General features: G+C 43.9%; 1 protein-coding gene across 2 annotated transcripts in view; it reads left to right on the top strand.

Annotated features, from left to right (window-relative positions):
- Window positions 1-1,848: 1,848 nt before the first annotated feature.
- The window catches only part of Dnaaf9 (dynein axonemal assembly factor 9), a 140,406-nt gene continuing 123,760 nt past the window's right edge, over window positions 1,849-18,494 (top strand). For both annotated transcript variants that reach the window (XM_087911193.1, XM_087911194.1), the window contains exons 1-3: window positions 1,849-2,003; window positions 15,604-15,683; window positions 17,195-17,314. In XM_087911193.1, coding sequence (XP_087767319.1) covers window positions 1,921-2,003; window positions 15,604-15,683; window positions 17,195-17,314 — 283 coding nt within the window. In that variant the 5' untranslated portion in view covers window positions 1,849-1,920. The remainder of the gene's footprint in view (window positions 2,004-15,603; window positions 15,684-17,194; window positions 17,315-18,494) is intronic.

The following is an 18,494-nucleotide window of genomic DNA, read 5'->3' on the forward strand; positions in this document are numbered from 1 at the left end:
CTTGCAGACAGAGATTCTTTGCAGGAATCACTATGTCTCTCCAACAGTACATGAAAAGGTGACTAACCAACCACTACCTCATATCCAGCAAGATGACTACAATCCAAAAGATAGTAAATGTCCAGAAACATGTGGAAGAATTGGAACCCTCATACCTTGGTAATATGGATATAAATGGTGTAGCTTTTTTCAATAAGTTTAGAACCACCTCAAATAATTACACATAGTTTCTATATGTTCAAGCAGTCCACTTCAAGGAGTATTCTACATATACAAGAGAATTAAAAACATATCTACACAAAATCTTGTCGACATTTGTTCATACTGACTTCACGCCAAGGAAGAGAAAACGTGGAAACAACCCACTGTTCAATTACCTGATAAATGACTAAGCAAGGTGTGATATAAGCACACCATGGCATTGGCCAAACGTCAATGGCACACAATTTTGGTCTGTGCTACAAATTGTATCAGCCTTCCAGCTGGGCGTGAAGATGTAGACGTGTAATATATTTAGGAGGCTGAAGCAAAAGGATCTGGGGTTCAAGGCCAGCCTAGGCTACAGAAAAACCTACGAAAGGGAAGAGGGGGAGGTAAATATCACATTTGCTTGCAAATGAAAGCTGCAGTCTCAAAGCAGACTCCGAACAAAGCCAGAGACATATATAGCGTTTGGGTCTGTAGAGGCCTGTGGTGTTTCAATAAATTGACCATTTAGCAATTTACAGACTAATGACTGTTAACAACTGTGGTCTGCGAACAAAGCGGCTGAGAACGGCTCTTTCATTCCGAAGTCCAGTCATTGAGCTGCTGATTGGACTACTGTCAAAGATTATTTGGTTTTCAGAAGCTGTTCATAACTGGCTGGTTTGGAAGCCCCTGAAGAGAGGCTGTCTCTGATTGGCTGGTTTTCACAGACTGTGTTGGTTACCTCTAAACAATGGTTACACGTTCACGGCTTGGGTCCGGAGGCAATTTTTTATTTTCTTTTCATGAATATAAAAAGAAACACTTTTATTTCCCTCTTCTTTTGATCTTCTTTCCGTTAAACCTGCAGGAGACACCTTAGGGATTGTTAAAATCTTTATGAGCGGAAGGAGGGTTTTTTTTCAGCCAGCACTGTTTATAACTGATTCAGATGCCAGTCATTGTAGCAGGAAAAAGTCCCGGGTTGTTAAAATTTACTATAACAAGATGAATTTAGGACACATAGGACATCTTGACAAGGTCAATATGTGGTGCTGGACGTAATCATTAAATAAGCCTTGTAAATGAAGGACGTGGGCAACCCTCCACTTTATGCAGGAAGAGACTAGGCTCTGTGAAATTTTTCTGGCCCACCGACCGCAGCTGGAAACAATTCTAACGCGGATCTGAACTGCAAGGGGAGAGGTCTCCTGGGATACTGTGAGCCCTCTGATGCCGGTGCCCTGAACAGGACGCATCACTAAGGGGCCGAATGTTTCAAGGGTGGGTGTGCAACTTTTGAGAAGCAGGCAACTGCAGACAGGTAGCTAGCTGTCCAGGAGACTCAGGGATGAAATGCCAGGCACAGACCTGAAGTACCCCAGCACCGCCGGGGCGAGGGGGGCGGAGCTGACGCGAGTGCCCGCCCCGGGCGCGTTCGCGAGTATGGCTGCGGTACCCCACCGAATTCACGCGACGCTGTGAGACCTTAGGGCCTGATGGTGTGTTGTCCTGGAACCGGGGCCCCCGAATCGGTCCGACCCCGAAGCGGCACGGTCAAGCGCTCGGTCCCTAGCTCTCTGACGCCCCCGCTGCGCGCGCTCCCGTCCCGCCCCCACGTGCCCGCGCGCGCCTGCCCCGCCCCCTCGGCGCGCCCTCGCTCCGCCCTGCCGCTGCTGCGGTGCCGGCCCCAGCGACCCTCCGCGGCCCCGTGGTCCTCTGCCTCCAGCCTCCATGGACTCGTTCGCCACACAGCAGCCGGGGCTGCCCCGCGCTCGCTTCGCTGGCACCTCTGGCCGTGGGGCGGCCTCCGTCAGGTACGCCGGGTCGAGGCCGCCAAAGGGTGGCCCGGGATGCGCCGTGGGGCGGCTACGCCTCGGGCGGCAGGGCGTGGTCTGATATGGCTTCCTTGCGGAGGATTGTTTGAAACGGCTCCCCGAAGAACGTTTGCCTGGGGACGCCGTCCTTCCGGGGGCGCAGTGCGGACAACCCACCGCGGTTCCCGGGAAGACCCTATTGTGACATCCCCTTCCCACGGACTGGTTTCCCTTGGAAGCGACCCCACAGACAGCCCACCGCTGGAGGCCCTGTCTTCACGCGAGTGGCTTCCCCCAGAAACCTCACGCTTCTAGGTGTCCAGAGCCTTTGCCCCAGACCGTCGCTCGGTTTAGTGTTCCTGGCTCCCTACTTGCACGTCCGCAGCGCCTCCCTTCACCTATCCCTGGCCATTGAATTCAACCCCCCTCCCCCCGCCCGTTGCCGGGATGTGAAGGTCATTGGGGGCGTAAGCGGGGGACGTGGATGGATAAGGAGAGAGGGCCCGGAACCCCCCAAAAGAGCTGACAGCAGGTCACTGATAGAATCCAGGAGTGCCCCACGAGTGTCGGTGCACGGGGAGGGGAATAGATAATTAGGGAGGGCCGTCCTGCCCTTTTTTGTATAGAAGGTCTGTTTCTGATTTCTGCTCTGTCTTTGGGACTGACCTTGATGGTCTGGGCATTGTTTGTGACCGAGCTGGTCGAGGTGATGGAGAAGTTGCAGTAGGAACCGATAAAAAAGGGAAGGGAGAGTCTCTGAGGTTTGAGCACTGCTAACCTGTCATTAAACCAGAAGAGGCTTTTTTGTTTGCTTACTTGCAGCCATTTGGCAAAGCAAATATGTTATTGTTCCTTTGAAAGGGGGCTGTCAACTAATATGTTAGAATGGCTTTTCCTGTTTCTTTTTCTTTCTTTCTTTCTTTCTTTCTTTCTTTCTTTCTTTCTTTCTTTCTTTTTTTTTTTAATTAAGGCAGCTCCTCACTCTGTAGACCAGGCTGGCCTTGAACTCAAAGAGACTCACCTGCCTCTGCTTCCTGAATGTTGGCATCAAAGACTTGTGCCACCATGCCTGGACTGCTTTTTCTATGCCCTTGTTTGGGTATTTATGTGTGTATGTGTGAATGTATGACCCTCCAGTGTTGAGGGGCAAATTCCAGTGCATTGCATGTGTTAGCAAGTGCTGTATCACATTCAGCCTTGTTTTCTGTAGAGTTTTGTTGGGTTTTATTTTTATTTATTTATTTATTTTTACCTAGAGGGTGTTGTTTGTTTTAATTGAATCAGATCTATGAAGAGTCAAAAACTAGTTTTTTTTGTTTTTGAGACAGAGTCTTGAATTCAGAGCCTCCTGCTTCTCGGTGCTGGGGTGATGGACATGAGCCACCTTGCCTGGCTTCTTTCTGGGTTTTTTAATTAAATGTATTTTTTTTTTTATTCTGTGTCTGCCTGCCTGTGTGCACGCCACAGCAAGAGTATGAAAGTTAGAGGACTACTTGCCTGGAGTCTTTCCTCCTCTCTCTCCTATGTGGGTCACCAGGATTGGACTCGGTCAGATTTGGCAGCAATTGCCTTTACCCACAGAGCCGTTCTACGAGCCCCGAAACTAATTCTCCTCTTTCATTTCCCAGGATTCCTTCCCACGTTCTGGCAGTGTGTTTACTGGATGACTAAGACATGGAAGAAGAACGAAGTGTTTAGATAGTAATGAAACAATGTGTTTAGTAGTCCTGCTCTGCTTCCACTCTTGACACTGCCCCTCAGGAATTCTTTCTGCGCTTTACAGTGTGTAGTGGTTAGCTGCTTGTGGAAACGGCCTCCAGTCTCTCTCAGTGCTTTGCCCGAGAGTACCACTGTTTGAACGTTGTACGAATATTGAACGGGACGCTTCAGAACTCGGAGCAGCCACGCGATAAATCTAGGCTTTCTGCAGGGGTGGGTGCCTGTCTGCGAGTGTCCACGCACCACACTTGTTTTGGTGCAGTGCTGGAGATGAAACTTGGGGTCTTGTGCATGGCAGCAGAGTGCTCTCCCTCTGAACTGTATCCCCATGACAAGCTCAGTAACCTTTGCTTGAATTTTAAAAATAGTTGCATTTTAAAATACTTTAGTTTAGATTTAAGTGTGAATGTACCGTGTTTGTATGTGGGGATGTGCAGATGAGTGCAGCTTCCCAGTGAGTCCAGAAAGGCCCTGGATCCCCTGGATCTCGAGTCACAGGCAGTTGTAAGTTGTCTGACACGGGTACTGAGACCTGATCTCAGGCCCTCTACAAGAGCAGTAGATGCTCTTAACTGCTGGGCCACCTCTCCAGCTTCACACTTTTATTTGCTTAACGAAAAGTTCTTTGTATGTGTCACAGAGCACCTGTGGTGGCCGGACAACTTTGGGGAGTTGACTCTTTCCACCTAGCCGCGTCTGGATCCAGTCTGTGTTAGCATTCTTGGTGGCAAACTCTTTTACCCACCAAATTCTTTTGCTAGCCCTTCATTTGAATATTTTGAGACTTGAGGGTGGAAAAGCAACTTTACCATAAAAATCTATTTCCGGATAAATGCAACCTACCTGCTTGCTTCTTATTTCTCTTTTTTTCTGAGACGGGGTTTTCACTATATATAACCCTAGCTGTGTGAACTTATGTTGACTGAGCTAGTCTTGCAGTTGTCTCCACAGAGTGCTGGGATTAGAAGAGTATGTACCACATCTGGCCTATTTACTTTCTTTTTAAATTTTTTTTATTAGTAGTAGTTGTTGGGGGGGGGCAGGCACATTGGTCCCATGGCACATGTGTGGAGGTCAAGAGGGTGATTTCTTCTCCGTGCACAGTGGATCTGGAGATGGAACTCAGGTCCTCAGGCCTGCACAGGAAGCACAGGAAGTTCCTTTTTTCTCTTTTAGTTTCCCTTTGGTTTTTTGAGACAGATTCTCAGTAAGTAACCTTGGATGGCCTGGAACTCACTCTGTAGACAAGGCTGCCTCTACCGCCCCAGTGCTGGGAGCTCCTTACTTTCTTGAAGATAGTATTTTTATGTTAAGATCTATAGAGAGCTGGGAGTGTCCAGTGCCCTCCTCTGACTTCTTCAGGCACGGGCACACGGGCAGCATGCACTCACACAGACATCTGTACATACTTTAAAATGTAGACATATATGTTGGATGACTTTATTAGTCATGTCTAAACCCTGAATTTTGCATAAAATGGTTTGAGTAAAACTTGGCTTTAGACCATGCATGGTTTAACATCAAAGGAATTTTGGTAAAAGGTCCCCTCATTTCTCTACCTCCCTGTAGTTGAGCATGCCTTTCTTACTATTCAGGTCTTGCCTTATTTTCCTAGTGGTTTTGAATTAAGTCTCATTCTGCAGCTCAGGCTGGCTTTGAACTTGGTTGATCCTCCTGCCTCAGCCTCCCAAGTGCTGAGATTTCAGGCCTTTGGCACTAGGCCTGGCTTTCCCCTCACCTGGTCATTTGAAGGTTCATGTCAGGTTTCAGCCCAGCACTTTCTTGTCAGCTACATTTGGTTTTTTTCTTGGAGTTTGGTTTCTTTGTTGCTCTCTCTCTCTCCAGTGATGAAAGAGGCAGGCTTAACTAGTGAAGTTACATTCCTGGAGACTGTAGATAGTGCGAGCAAGTGCATGGAGTAAGGGAGTCCATTCTCACAGATGGGGAATGGAGATCAGAAGTAAAAGTACTATCCTCAGAACTGGGGACTCCTTTCTCAGGGTGTGATAGTCATCACGCTGTCTGTCAGATCGTTTCGGTTTCTGTCTCCCAAGCATGTGGAATTAGAGTTGCTTTCCCTTTGCAAATTGCTTGTGAGTTGCTCTTGGCTCTGTGGTTCACGAAATGTGCATAAGAATCACACTGTAGTCCTGTTCAGTAAAAGCTTCGGCAGTGTGACTTGTCACTCTTGTTCCTTCTGCTGTGGTGGCTGTTACTGCGCCACATGGTTGCCCCTCCATCACTCTAGAATCTAGAGTGAACAAGAGAAAGAAGTTAAATGTCTCTGGGGTTTTGAAGTAAAAAAAAAAAGTTTTTAATTTTTATTGGATTTTTTTAAAATTTCATTTTATGTGTTACTGTTTTGCCTGTGTGTATGTGCATGCTTGGTGCCTGAAGAGGTCGAAAGCGTACATGGGATCTCCTGAAACTTGAGTTAGAGATGGTTGTGAACCACCGTGTTGGTGCTGAGAATCAAACTGAAGTCCTCTGCAAGAGTATCCAGTGTTGTTTACTGCTGCGCCATCCCGCCAGCCTGAATAAAAAGTTTTTTGGTCTCGGGTGGTTGATAAACTCCTTTAATTCCAGCATTTGGGAGGCAGAGGCAGATGCCTGTGAGTTTGGGACTAGCCTGGTCTACGCATCTTTTTCAGACCAGCTAGGGCTGAATAATGAGACCTTCTCTCAAATAAAAATAAAATTGTGGGTTATTTCTGTTGTTATTGTTGTTGTTGTTGTTGTTGTATTTTGAGACGGTTTTTCTGTGTAACCGTCCTGGCTGTCCATGGACCTTACATTGTGGACCAGGCTGGCCTTGAACTCACAGAGATCCATCTGCCTCTGTGTAACATGAAGGGCCGGCTTGTTGGGGTTTCTGTCCCGCCCAGTACCCCACAACTGGCAAGTCCCAAAGAAAATCACACACAGGACTCCATAAGATTATAAACTAATTGGCCCATTAGTTCAGGCTTCTTGTTAACTCTTATAGCTTATATTAATCCATTATTCTCATCTATGTTAGCCATATGGCTTGGTACCTTTTTCAGCTGTCAGCTCACATGTTGCTTCTTTGGTGGTCTGGACAGGAATGCGGAGGGAGCTTCCTCCTCCCTAGCCTTCTCCTATTCTCATTACCCTGCCTCTACTTCCTGTCTGGTTGGCCCACCTATACTTTCTGCCTGGCCAATCAGCGTTTTATTAAAATACATGATTGACAGAATACAGATAATTCTCCTGCACCACCTCTGCCTCTCCAGTATTGGAATCAAAAACATGAGCCACCATTGCCTGGCTTCAAAAATTTTTAAAGAAATTTGTGTGTGTGTATGTGTGTGTATGTATGTGTGTATGCACGTGCGCTTATACAACATACGTGCCACAGGGTATGTGTAGAGGTCTGAGAACAGCTTATCTGGAGTAGGTTCTCCTGCTGTGTAGATCCTTAAGTCCCTGGGATTAAAATCATATCCGCAAGTCTTGGCAGCAAACACTTTTACCTACTGAACCATCATCATCTCTCTGGCCCTAGGATTTTTCCTTAACCAAAGTATAAATAACCTAACTTAGTTGAACTAATACTATGTAATCAGTGGAAATCTTTCTGAAATACACTGTCCTACCTACTTCAAAGTATTTTTCTGCAGAAGAGTCTCTTTCAGGAACTTCAGAAGTTCTTTGGTTGTATATCCAGTTCAAGGTCAGTCTAGGTTACCCCAGACCCAGGCTGAGGTAACAAGTAACAACAAAAACCCTTCAAAAATCCCCAAACAGCTGCTTGTAATACTGGCTAGAAAGGCTTGGTGTGGTTTTAGGAGAAGCACAAAGATTTGCTTGTTAAGATTTGTAGCTTCATTTCTGCCCAGAGGTAGGTAATGGCCTCACTGTTTACCTTTGCGCTTAGGTCTGGGATGACAGTGTGCTTGCTGTGCGTCTTCAGTTCTGTGACATCCCTATAGCACAGTAACGTGACAGTGTCCCCCAACTTCAGTGCTCCATGCTATGCAACTTAAACTGTTGGTTTTGCCCTGAAATTTATTTTCAGATGGTCTGGAGAGGTAGCTCAGCAGTAAAGGCGTTTGCCACCAAGCCTGAGGCCACACATGGTAGACAGAGGAACCCAGTTCCACACCTGTGTGTACATATGCCATGAGATATGTGTGCCAACACATACAATATACAACTCAGACAAATAAGTGAATACATCAATAGGAAAAAATTAAAAAGAATAAGGCATTATAGTTTGGGTATTTAAAACTAGCACCTTTGATTTAAAGCCTAGTTTGAAGAAAAGGCAGCTTACTTGGTATTTTATTTATTTTTGAGATGGGGTATCAATGTGTAGCCTTGGCTGACTTGGAACTTGCTCTGCAGACCAGACTCAGAGAGATCCATCTGTTTACCTCTGCCTCCAGGGTGTTGGAATTGAAAGTGTGTGCCACCACACCTGGTTTATTTAACATATTAACATTTTAAATTGTTTATTTACTCTGCCTGTGTACACATGTGTACATGTTGGTGCATACGGTATGGCAAGCAGAACTACTTGAGGGAGTAAGTTCTTTCCTCTTCTACCACATGAGGCCTGGGACTCTCAGTTGTCAGACCTGGTGGCAAGTGCCTTTGCCCACTGAGCCATCTCATTGAGCCCTTACCATGCCTTTTAAAAACTTCAGTTTTGAAATAATTTTAGACTTACAGAATGATGGTGCATTTATTACAACGAAGGCATCAGTGTTGGTGCAACACTTTAATTAGTAAACTTTTGTTTGCCTGGAGTTGAGTCCTCTGAACTTTATTTCCCCAAATGGACTCTCTATTCTGAGATCTGATCAAGGCTTCCATGTTCGTCTGAATCTGACATGCTTATAACAGTCAACGATGCGAGGGAGGGTAATTGTGGGTGCTTCTTAACTGAATACTGTGACGCTGATTATACAAAGAGCAGGAAGTGAGAGAAGTGTTCACAGTCAGCAAAGAGAAGGAGCAGCGTGGAAAATATCAGGGTACAGTGAGCAGACCTCTGGATGGCATTCTCTGTTTGTGATGACTCATTTTCTGGAACTCTTGAATTTAGCATCCTTTTGTTGTTGGTTTGGTTTGGTTTGGTTTTTCAAGACGGAGTTTCTCTCTGTAGCCCTCCACCTGCCTCTGCCTCCCAAGTGTTGGGATTAAAGGTGTGAGCCACCACTGCCTGACTGAATTTATCATCTTATCAATACAAATTCATGAAATATGTATAGGCATAAGTTTCAACTGAACATTAGCTTTTAACCATTTTAAATCAGGTGGTCTGTAAGGAATTACATTCAGTAGTTAGTAAGCGATTCTTAGCAAACGTGAGTTGCGTATTTATTCTCTGTTGCAGAAGATGTCCTCCAGAGGAGACAGGCCTCTTCTGGTGTAAAGCTATCAAGGAGCCAGGCTGCTTCTGTGCTTTATTTGGTGACATTAGCAGATAGTTTTTATGGTAAGAGGAGAAGAGTAGTCCTCTTAGTTGAGTTAGTGCCCTTACAAGAGATGCTTCTATGCAGCTTCTGAACTTGCCTCCTTAGTCAGATAGCCCTAGAAGCAGAGGAATCTGGCCTATTGCTAACCTAAGTAAAATGCATGTATTATTAAAGAAAGGGAAAATGAGTATGGTTGTACAGCAGTGAGAGAACTGTCTAGAATGAGGATAATACTGCACTGGAGTGTTGGGGCTGTGTGGAGGTGGGTGTTTTAGTCAGTGTTCTGTTGTGTGAAGAGACAGCATTACCACAGCAATCCTTATAAAGAAACACATTTAATTGGGTCTGACTTGCAGTTCAGAGTCCAGTCATCATGGCAGGAAGCCTGCTGGCACACAGGCATAAGTGTTGCTGGAGAGGTAGCTTAGAGTTCTGCATCTGTATCCTCAGGCAGCAGGAAGAGCAGAGACACTGGGCCATACTTGAGCATTTGAAACCCCAAAGCCCACCCCAGTGACACACTTCCTCTAATAAGGACACACCTACTCCAACAAAGAGTGCCACTCCCTAAGCATTTAAACACATGAACCTATGGGGGCCATTCTTGTTCAAACCACCACATGATAGTAGCTTGTGTTTCAGTCATACCATATGTGTGTCAGTGTATGGCTAGTGGTTAACATCTTTTGGTCATGACAGTAGCAATATTTGTCTTACCTGTCATCAGTATAGGACATCAGTGGAAATGGTATTTATTGCCTTGCCACATGTCTGCCTCTGCCTTTCTTCAAGTTTCTTAATTTTGAAAAGGGAAGTAGATGGTAGTAGCTTTACTGTAAAGACCAGGTCTCGTCATCTGTCTCAGTCCTGTAGTGAGCTCGTTCTGATCTAGACCCGAAGTCTAGGTTAATACAGATATGGTGGCCTTTGTTATTCTCACTGTGATTCCCTCTAGCATTGTAATATAAAAAATTTCTAAAGTTTAGAAAAGCTGAATTATTCAGTGAGCATTCATATTTGCCGTACCTAGACTGCGTATTTATTGTGTTCGTTCTCTCTATGGCACTGCAGTCAAGCCAGTCAATGCTTGAGACCAGTCCCGGTGCTCTGGGATTGCTAGGCAAGCTCTGTCGGAGAGCTGGGTCCTCAGCAGTATTATTTATTCTACTTTTGAATATGGCTTGATCTTCTGTCCACCTGGAAGATATGGAGATCACCAGAGCTGCCTAGAAGACTGAGAAACCGAGCTGCCTGGAAGAGACGCTCTGACCTGTTGAGCTGTCTGCGGTCTGTGCCGTGAGCTCCGGGTTTCCCACTTTTGTGAGCTGTCGCCCACATTGACAGCTTTGTGATGGGCTGTCTGTGAGTCATTTCTGCTCCTGTCAGGAGCCCCAATAAAACTCACTGGTTCACCAAGTTGAACTTCGGTGGTTACCTTATTTTGGTCTCTCCTAAGTTCCCAATCTAGAATGAGTAGACATTGATTGGTCTTCCCAAGAATAGTGTCTTACAACGCAACTTAAAGTCCTGACCCTTCCATCTCTATCTGCCAATTGTTGAGGTGACAGTTGTGTATCTGCCACTGACTTTTAATTGCCCTCCCAGAATCAACCTATTTCCCTTCACTCTGCTATCGATTAAGCCAATAGAGTCATTTATTGAAGTATATGTCATTTCATACGTCATTGCTGTTTTAAGAGCACTTCTAGTAAAGGCTCACCTGTGAACTGAGGGGCTGGGGAGGTATGTGTGTCAGAGGACAGCTCATCCACGATGTGGATTCCAAGAAAACTCAGACTCTCTCACTTGGTGGCAAGGCTCTTACCTGCTGAGCCATCTCACCTGCCCCTCATTTTTTATTTATTTATTTATTTATTTATTTTGAGGCATGGTTTCTATGTAGCTTTGGAGCCTGTCCTGGAACTAGCTTTTGTAGACCAGGCTGGCCTTGAACTCACAGAGACCCATCTCCCTTTGCCTCCCGAGTGCTGGGATTAAAGGCGTGTATCACCACTGCCCGGCTTGACTTGCTGTTCTTGCAAAGAGTTTGTTTCCAACACCCAAGCTAGCATCTCATAAATGCCTGCAACTTCAGCTCCAAGGGATCTGATGCTCTCTTCTGGCCTCCACAGGCACCTGCACACACCTGGCATACACATATCACTTGTGAACTGGAGTTTTCCAGGAAAAACAAAAGCCAAGCCTGTGTGAAAGATTATCCAAGGCTACTGACTGACTAGAATTTCATGAAAAAAAAAACCAGAGACATGTCATTCGTTCAGTGTCTTTTTACACTAGACACTGGGTTGGATAGCTTGTGGCATCTTTTCTAGTTTAAATGGAGAAGTAATTGGGAAACTAGAGAGTAGAAAAAGATCGTGTATGGGTTTCCTAGCCTTTGAAGGAAGGCATCTGCACATGTGTCATGCTCTGCACAAGAACACCAGTTCAGGCTGGCTCTCTAGAGGTGTCTGTCCTCCCCTGTAGCTGGGGTTGATAGACGAGTTGTTGCCACTGTAGCTTTCTGCAACCATAGTGGCCGCCTCCAATTCTCTTCACCCTCCAAGAGCTTACAAAGCAACTGTAAACCTGAGAATGCCAGAGGCTCCACTTCTCTGCTATGTGCCCATTGGTGACAATTGAGTTGTCAACTACCATGCCCAAACTGTTTCTAAATCTAAGGAAAACCCAGAAATTAATAATAGTGTAAAAGCAGCATTCTTCTTTGAGGTCTTGAAAGTTGAATCCAGGATACTGTTATGTAAGTGTTTTACCAATGAACTATATTACCACCCTGAAACCACTGTAGAGTGTGTGTGTGTGTGTGTGTGTGTGTGTGTGTGTGTGTGTGTGTATATGTGTTCATGTTCCGTATTAGGGATTGTACCTAGAGCCAGGCAAATGTTCTACCATTGAGCTATATCCTCAGTTTGTCCATGAGTTTTTTGTTGTTTTGTGGAGTTTGTTTTTCTCTTTTTTTTTTTTTACATTTATCTATTACTTACTTACTTGGGTGGGGGACATGCTCTCCAGATACATATATGATGGTCAGAGGACAACTTGGGAGAATCTTCTTTTCTTTACCATGGGGTCCTGCCTATCAAGCCCAGGTTTCGTGGTAAATGTCTTTACCCCTTGTTATTAGGGTTCTTATTGCTGCGATGAAACACTATGACTAAAAGTGTTGGGGAGGGATGGGTTTAATTGGCTTATGCTTCCTTACCATTCATCACTGAAGGAAGTCAGCACAGGAACCCAAACAGGATAGGAACATAGAGGCAGGAACTGATGCAGAGGCCACACAGACGTGCTGCTTATTGGCTTGCTCACCATGACTTACTTAATTTGCTTTCTTACAATTACTCAGGACCACCAGACCAGAAGTGGCCCCACCCACAGTGGTCTGGACCCTCCCACTTCAATTGTTAATTAAGAAATTAAGCCTACAGGCTTGCCTACAGCCCAGTCTTGTGGGGGTGACTCTAGCTTGTGTCAAGTTGACATTAAACTGGCCATCACGCTCACTCCATGACTTCTGAAGGTAAAACTCTGTAAGTTGTGAACAAACACAGGCCTATCCAGGATGTACCATCCTTGCTCAGGTACTGTGAGCTGCACAAGTGTTACTGTAGACTTTGGGGTGTATTCATGGAGACACATGACAAACTATCTTAACCTTTGGTTATAAGAATCAATGAAAACTTTAGTTTCGTACACATTTTTTTATTCTTTCTGAAAGGACAGTAAACTAGTATTTTATGCATATAGTTTCAAAAAGCATTAATATGAGTAAAGCAGATATGCCAAGATGCTCACTGTGATTAATTCCGGGTTATGGCTGGGAATAGGTGGGAATAGGGTGATTGATTGTACTTTTCTTTGAATTCATCAGGACTTTTTTTTGCTTTTAGTTAAAAGTAAATAATTAAGTAACTGTAATGCTTCATGGTTCAGTAACAGATCGGCTGTATTCTGGTTAAAGATTAAATTTGAGAAACAAGAAAACATACAAAGGGAAAAGCCTGAATTTAGTTTTACCCATTTGATACGAAAACACTAATCAGGATAATGTCCTACTTAGGAAAAGACACTCTTTACATTTATGTGCTCCTGCTTTATTTGGACTGGGCAGGGTACAAGTAGGAAAAGAGTCTCCTATTTTCAGTATTGTCTTGGCTTTCAACAGCAGTTGCCGGGGAAACACTTCTGTTTCTTGGTCACATGATCTGGACATGCTTTTTGTCAGTGGCTGGTTGTAAGTTTGTAGACCAAAGAGCTCTTGGTAACCTTGGCAGTTAGTCAGCATTCGCCCTGAATAGAAAATGGGCCAGAGGGCCAATGTGCAAAGTGTTTCTAGTGGGGGAAATGACTAAAAAGGAAAACTTACAGGGGCAGGTAGGTATCATTTCTCAGGGAAAGAAGTTTATTTAATATTAAAATTATCTTGCCATTTTTACACTGTTGCTTCTAAAATCTTGTTCCATATGACTCTTTCCTCATAGCCTCTAATTGTTATTATAAAACTACAGAAAAAGTAAAAGGATAGTATGATAAATACTCATGAGTATAGATTTATTTAATTTTTGAAATAGATCTTAATATGTAGCTCTAGCTGGCCTGGAACTCTGTCATCTCACTAGCTCACTAGACCCCATATATTTTAGAATAAATCACCCCCCCCCGAGACACAGTTCCTCTGTGTAGCATGTGTAGCATTAGAGCCTGTCCTGCCCCTTAAGTCATAGTTTAAAATGACACAGTAGTGGGTTTCCATGAGAGTTTTTTTTAATATAAATCCTTAGCTTTGATTAATTCACCCCTACTCCTTTCTTTTTCCTCACAACCCTACCCCCAACCTACTTAAACCTTAAACTTCCCATGCTCTCCCCTCTTCCTTCACAGCACCTGTTTTCTACCATTCCCTCCCCCAGTTTAAGCTTCTTGCCCTCCTCCTCACCATTTCTGGTATCTTGACCTCTGCAAATATTACGAGTGAGATATAGAAATCTAAAAATTTGAAGCTAGGTGCAGGGGCAGTGCCTCTCTTGCATTGGACCCGAGTTCAGTTCCTAGTACCACCATTGAGTGGCTCGCAACCATCTTTAACTCCATCTCCAGGGGATCCTGTGCCTCTGACCTCTATGGGTACTTGCATGCATTTACACATAATTAACATTTTTTAAAAGGAAAAGAAAACTCAAAGGTAGAACTGCATGTAATAGAGACATGCAGTGTGTGTCTTTCTGGGCTTACATTAACTCATTATATTTTCCAGCTCCATCTGTTTTCCTGAAATTTTCGTAGTTTCCTTTTTTTACAGCTGAATAAAATTCTGATATGTGTATGTATCACATCTTTATTATCCATCAATTGATGGGCATTTAACCTGATTTCATTTCCTAGCTATTTTGAATTGACAGTAATAAACATAGATGTGCAAGTATTTCTGTTGTAGGATATGAGGTCCTTTGTGTAGATGCTCAGGAGTGGTAAGGCTAGGCCATATGGTAGTTCTATTTTTAGCTCTTTGAGAAGCCGCCACACACCATTTACCATAGTGTGTGCACCCGTTTAAACCCCTATATGCATATATCCCTGCCAACTAGTAAATAGGGGTTACTGTTTCCCACATGCTTGTCAGCACTTGTGATTTGTTTTCTTAATGATAGCCATTATGACTGGGGTAAAATGGAATCTCAAAGTAGATTTAGTTTGCATTCCTAATGGTTAATAATACTGAACACTTAAAAATGTTTATGGTGGGGTGTGGGGTAAGACCTGGAGGTGGTGAAGGATCAGGCTTGACCATGACATTGGGTACTCATCTTTGGGGTTACTGAGAAAAAATAGAGGGAGATAGGAAGGCAGAAGAGTTCATAGAGATTTCATTGTTTAGGAATACATGTCTCCTTACACTTTGCCTGGGTGCAAGAAATGTCCCTTCTGCCAAAGGAGTAATAGCTCTCTAGAAATCAAGTGTTTCTCCTGTGCTGAGATTCCATGAGGGTGGTCAAATGAATGAATCGGAGCTGAGTTTGTTGAGCCATTTATGTCAATTTTTGTTTGTTACTTTTGATACAGACTGGTAAAGACCAAAATTAAGCTAAATCAGCATGGAAACTTGTCTTTGAGATCCAACAAAAGTAAAAAGGCATTGGGAATTCTTGAATCATCTCCTGATTGATTATGAATGGGGCCTTGGTGTCATCCTTCACTGAACCAAAGAGCCACTGACAGTCTAGTTTATAATTAGTAGTCCAGATAGTCTTTAGCCCACTTACACATAATCATCTGTCCAGAAAATGGAAGAGAAGGGTATGTTTCTGATTAAAGAGACTAGTATCAGCATCCGGACCTAACAAAGCCATCCCTCCTGCGTGTGCCTTTTAGGGATTTTCATGCACTGCTGCACTCAGGAAACTGTTGTTCTGTTACAGCTGCAGCCGACTCCGCCAGGTTCAGAGCATCCTGACACAGAGCAGCAAGTCTCAGCCTGATGGGATTCTCTGCATCCTAGGTCAGTGCTTTCATGAAGTGGGACTCACAGTGCCAGTGGTTTGCATTCTTGATCTCAGGAAGATAATAATAATAATGCTATCATGGAAGGTACATTGTAGGTTAGTGTCTTCCCAGTTCTCTTCCCTGTGAAATCTCCTGTTCTATTGTGGGTGAATATTGAAAGATGTCAGTGAGATAAGGAGCTCTTAAAATTCTTGGCGCTCCTGCCGCAACCCATTCTTTTTTAAATCATATAGACAACAGCTACTGACCCTGATCCTGCCATCCTGTGCATGACTGTAGGCCCGGGTTGCCTCAGACATTGAGAGGTAATGGTAAAGATAGTATCATTTAATTTCTTTCCTCTCTGGTCACACCTTTCTAGATAACCTTAGTGAGGGCCATCTGCAGTAGCGTATATTGGTGCGGGAGAATTATCTGTATTCTGTCAATCATATTTTAATAAAACGCTGATTGGCCAGGCAGGCAGTATAGGCAGGAAAGTCATACAGGAAGTAGAGGTGGAGCAAAGAGACTGGGAGTATTCTAGGAAGCTCCCTCTTCCAGTTCTGCCCAGACCACCGGAGAGGAAAGATGTAAGCTGCCCAGTTGAGAAAGGTACTGAGCCGTATGGCTAACGTAGATAAGGATAATGGGGTAACATAAGTTATAAGAACTAATAAGTAGCCTGACCTAATGGGCCAATCAGTTTATAATCTTATGGAGTCCCATCTGTGATTTTCTTTGGGGTTTGCCGGTTGTGGGGTACTGGGTGGGACAGAAACCCCAACGAGCCGGCCCCTCATGTTACAGTATATCACCACACCACACTCAGAGTGCATCCCTTCTGATGCTTGTGAAGGGTTAGGGTTTATTGTTACACCCTCTTGTCCTCATATTTTTCAAACCACCTTAACTTTCTTTTGTTTGATCACACATTTTTCATAAAGATCTCTTTGAGATCTGTTTTTGGACTAACTGAACGTATTCCAAGATCTTTAGTAAGTCAATAGAAGACCATATTTGCTGGTTCTTTCTGCCCTTAAGAATTGCTTTTTATGGCGCTGGAAATGTCTTAGTAGTTAAGAGCACTTGATGTTCTTCCAAAGGACCCAGGTTTGATTCCCAGCACCCACATGGTGACTCACAACCATCTGTAATTCCAATTTAGGGGACCTCATGTATCCTGGAGGGTGCTCTTTTTGCCTCATTGGGCACCAGGCATACATGGTACACACACATACATGTAGGTCAAACACCTATGTATGTAAACTAAAAACTGAAAGAAAAAAATGCTTTCCAGAAATCAACAGCCTTAGTAATATTTGTTACTTAATTCTCCCGTCTAGGTAGATCTTGAGATCCAAAAAAGGTGCCTTGTGGTTCAGCCTATTTCTTTAACAAGGGATTGTTTATTTAGTTTTAGCTCATAACTGGTTTGAACTGCCTGAAGCCATGAGGGCTTTATCACTGGCGTTTATTGTGTTCCATGGTATAAGACAGCTAGTCACAGCCTTCCTTGCCTTGCAGGAATTGACAGCAGGTACAACGAAGGCTGCAGGGAGCTGGCCAATTACCTTCTGCTCGGATTATACAGTCAGAATACCACTGATTTTGAGAAAACAGGATTTTCTGAAGAAATTCTAGATGGTAAGTCTGTATTAGATTGGCAAATGGTAGGAGAGAGTGGTTTATTTCTTTGGATCCTTAATTCATGATTTTTTTTTAAAAAAGTTTTAATTTTAATTTATTGTGTGAGTGTTTTGTTTGCATGTTTGAATGTGCACCTTGTGTGTGCTTGGTGTCCTTGGATCTGGAGCTGGAGTTACAGGTAGTTGTGAGCCAACATTCAGGTGTTGGGGTTGAAACCCAGTCCTCTGGAAGAATAGCAAGTACTTTAACTGCTAAGCCATCTCTCCAGCTCCAATTCATGGACTTTTGTTTCTGTGGGGTTTTTTGTTTCTGTTTCTGTTTTGTGGGTTTGTTTGTTGTTTGTGGCAGAGTCTTGTGTAGCTCTAAATGGCTTAAAGCTCGCTGTGTAGACAAGGCTGACTTTGAACTCTGACATCTACCTGCCTCTGCCTCCCTAGTGCTGGAATTAAAGATATACACCCAGCACTCCATACATGATTTTTTAATGGGAAAATGTGGTCGAATTTTAAGTAGTTCAATGCTCTGGTAAATTCTTGCCTTATTTTGCTTTATTTGCTGAATGATGTGTGATGTCCTAATTAGTCTTGAAATTGGCAACCCTCTGACCTCAGCCTCCCAAGTAGCTAGTATTAACAACTGATAAGATTTTGTCTTTTTAATAATGAAAAGTTGCATTTCCTAATTGACCTATTAAGTAGTATATTCTGTTGGTCACACACTGCATAACAGACTATCAACAAATAGGTTCCAGAATACATTTATTGGGTAAATCATCTTTGAGACCAAAAGCTGACATCAGGGTTTGGCATTATCTCTTGGCAGTGTACTAGTTTTTCTTAGGATTGCCTGTTGCTGCTTTTCACCGAAGGTTTAGATTGTGTGCTGTTGCCCACTGAAAGCACTTTGAGCTTTGAGGCAAAGATGATTTGTTCTTGTAAGCTGCTCTTGTGAGCAACACTTCATGTGGATGGCTAGCTGAGGAACAAGGGCCTATTGTCCTGCTGTCCTTGGGAATTGTTTTTCGTGTGACTTTATACAATGCAGGCTTTCTGCCTGCAGTCTGCCTTCTCTGGCTTGGAGACACTGCGTGTGTTGATGCTGCTGTGGCTGTTGCCCTGGAGCTGTCTCTGATATCATATATTTAGCATTATAAATTGTCTGCGGGGTGAGTCAGAAG

Source organism: Myodes glareolus, chromosome 10 (assembly GCF_982192425.1).
Source record: "Myodes glareolus chromosome 10, mMyoGla1.1, whole genome shotgun sequence".
Lineage (NCBI taxonomy): Eukaryota > Metazoa > Chordata > Mammalia > Rodentia > Cricetidae > Myodes > Myodes glareolus.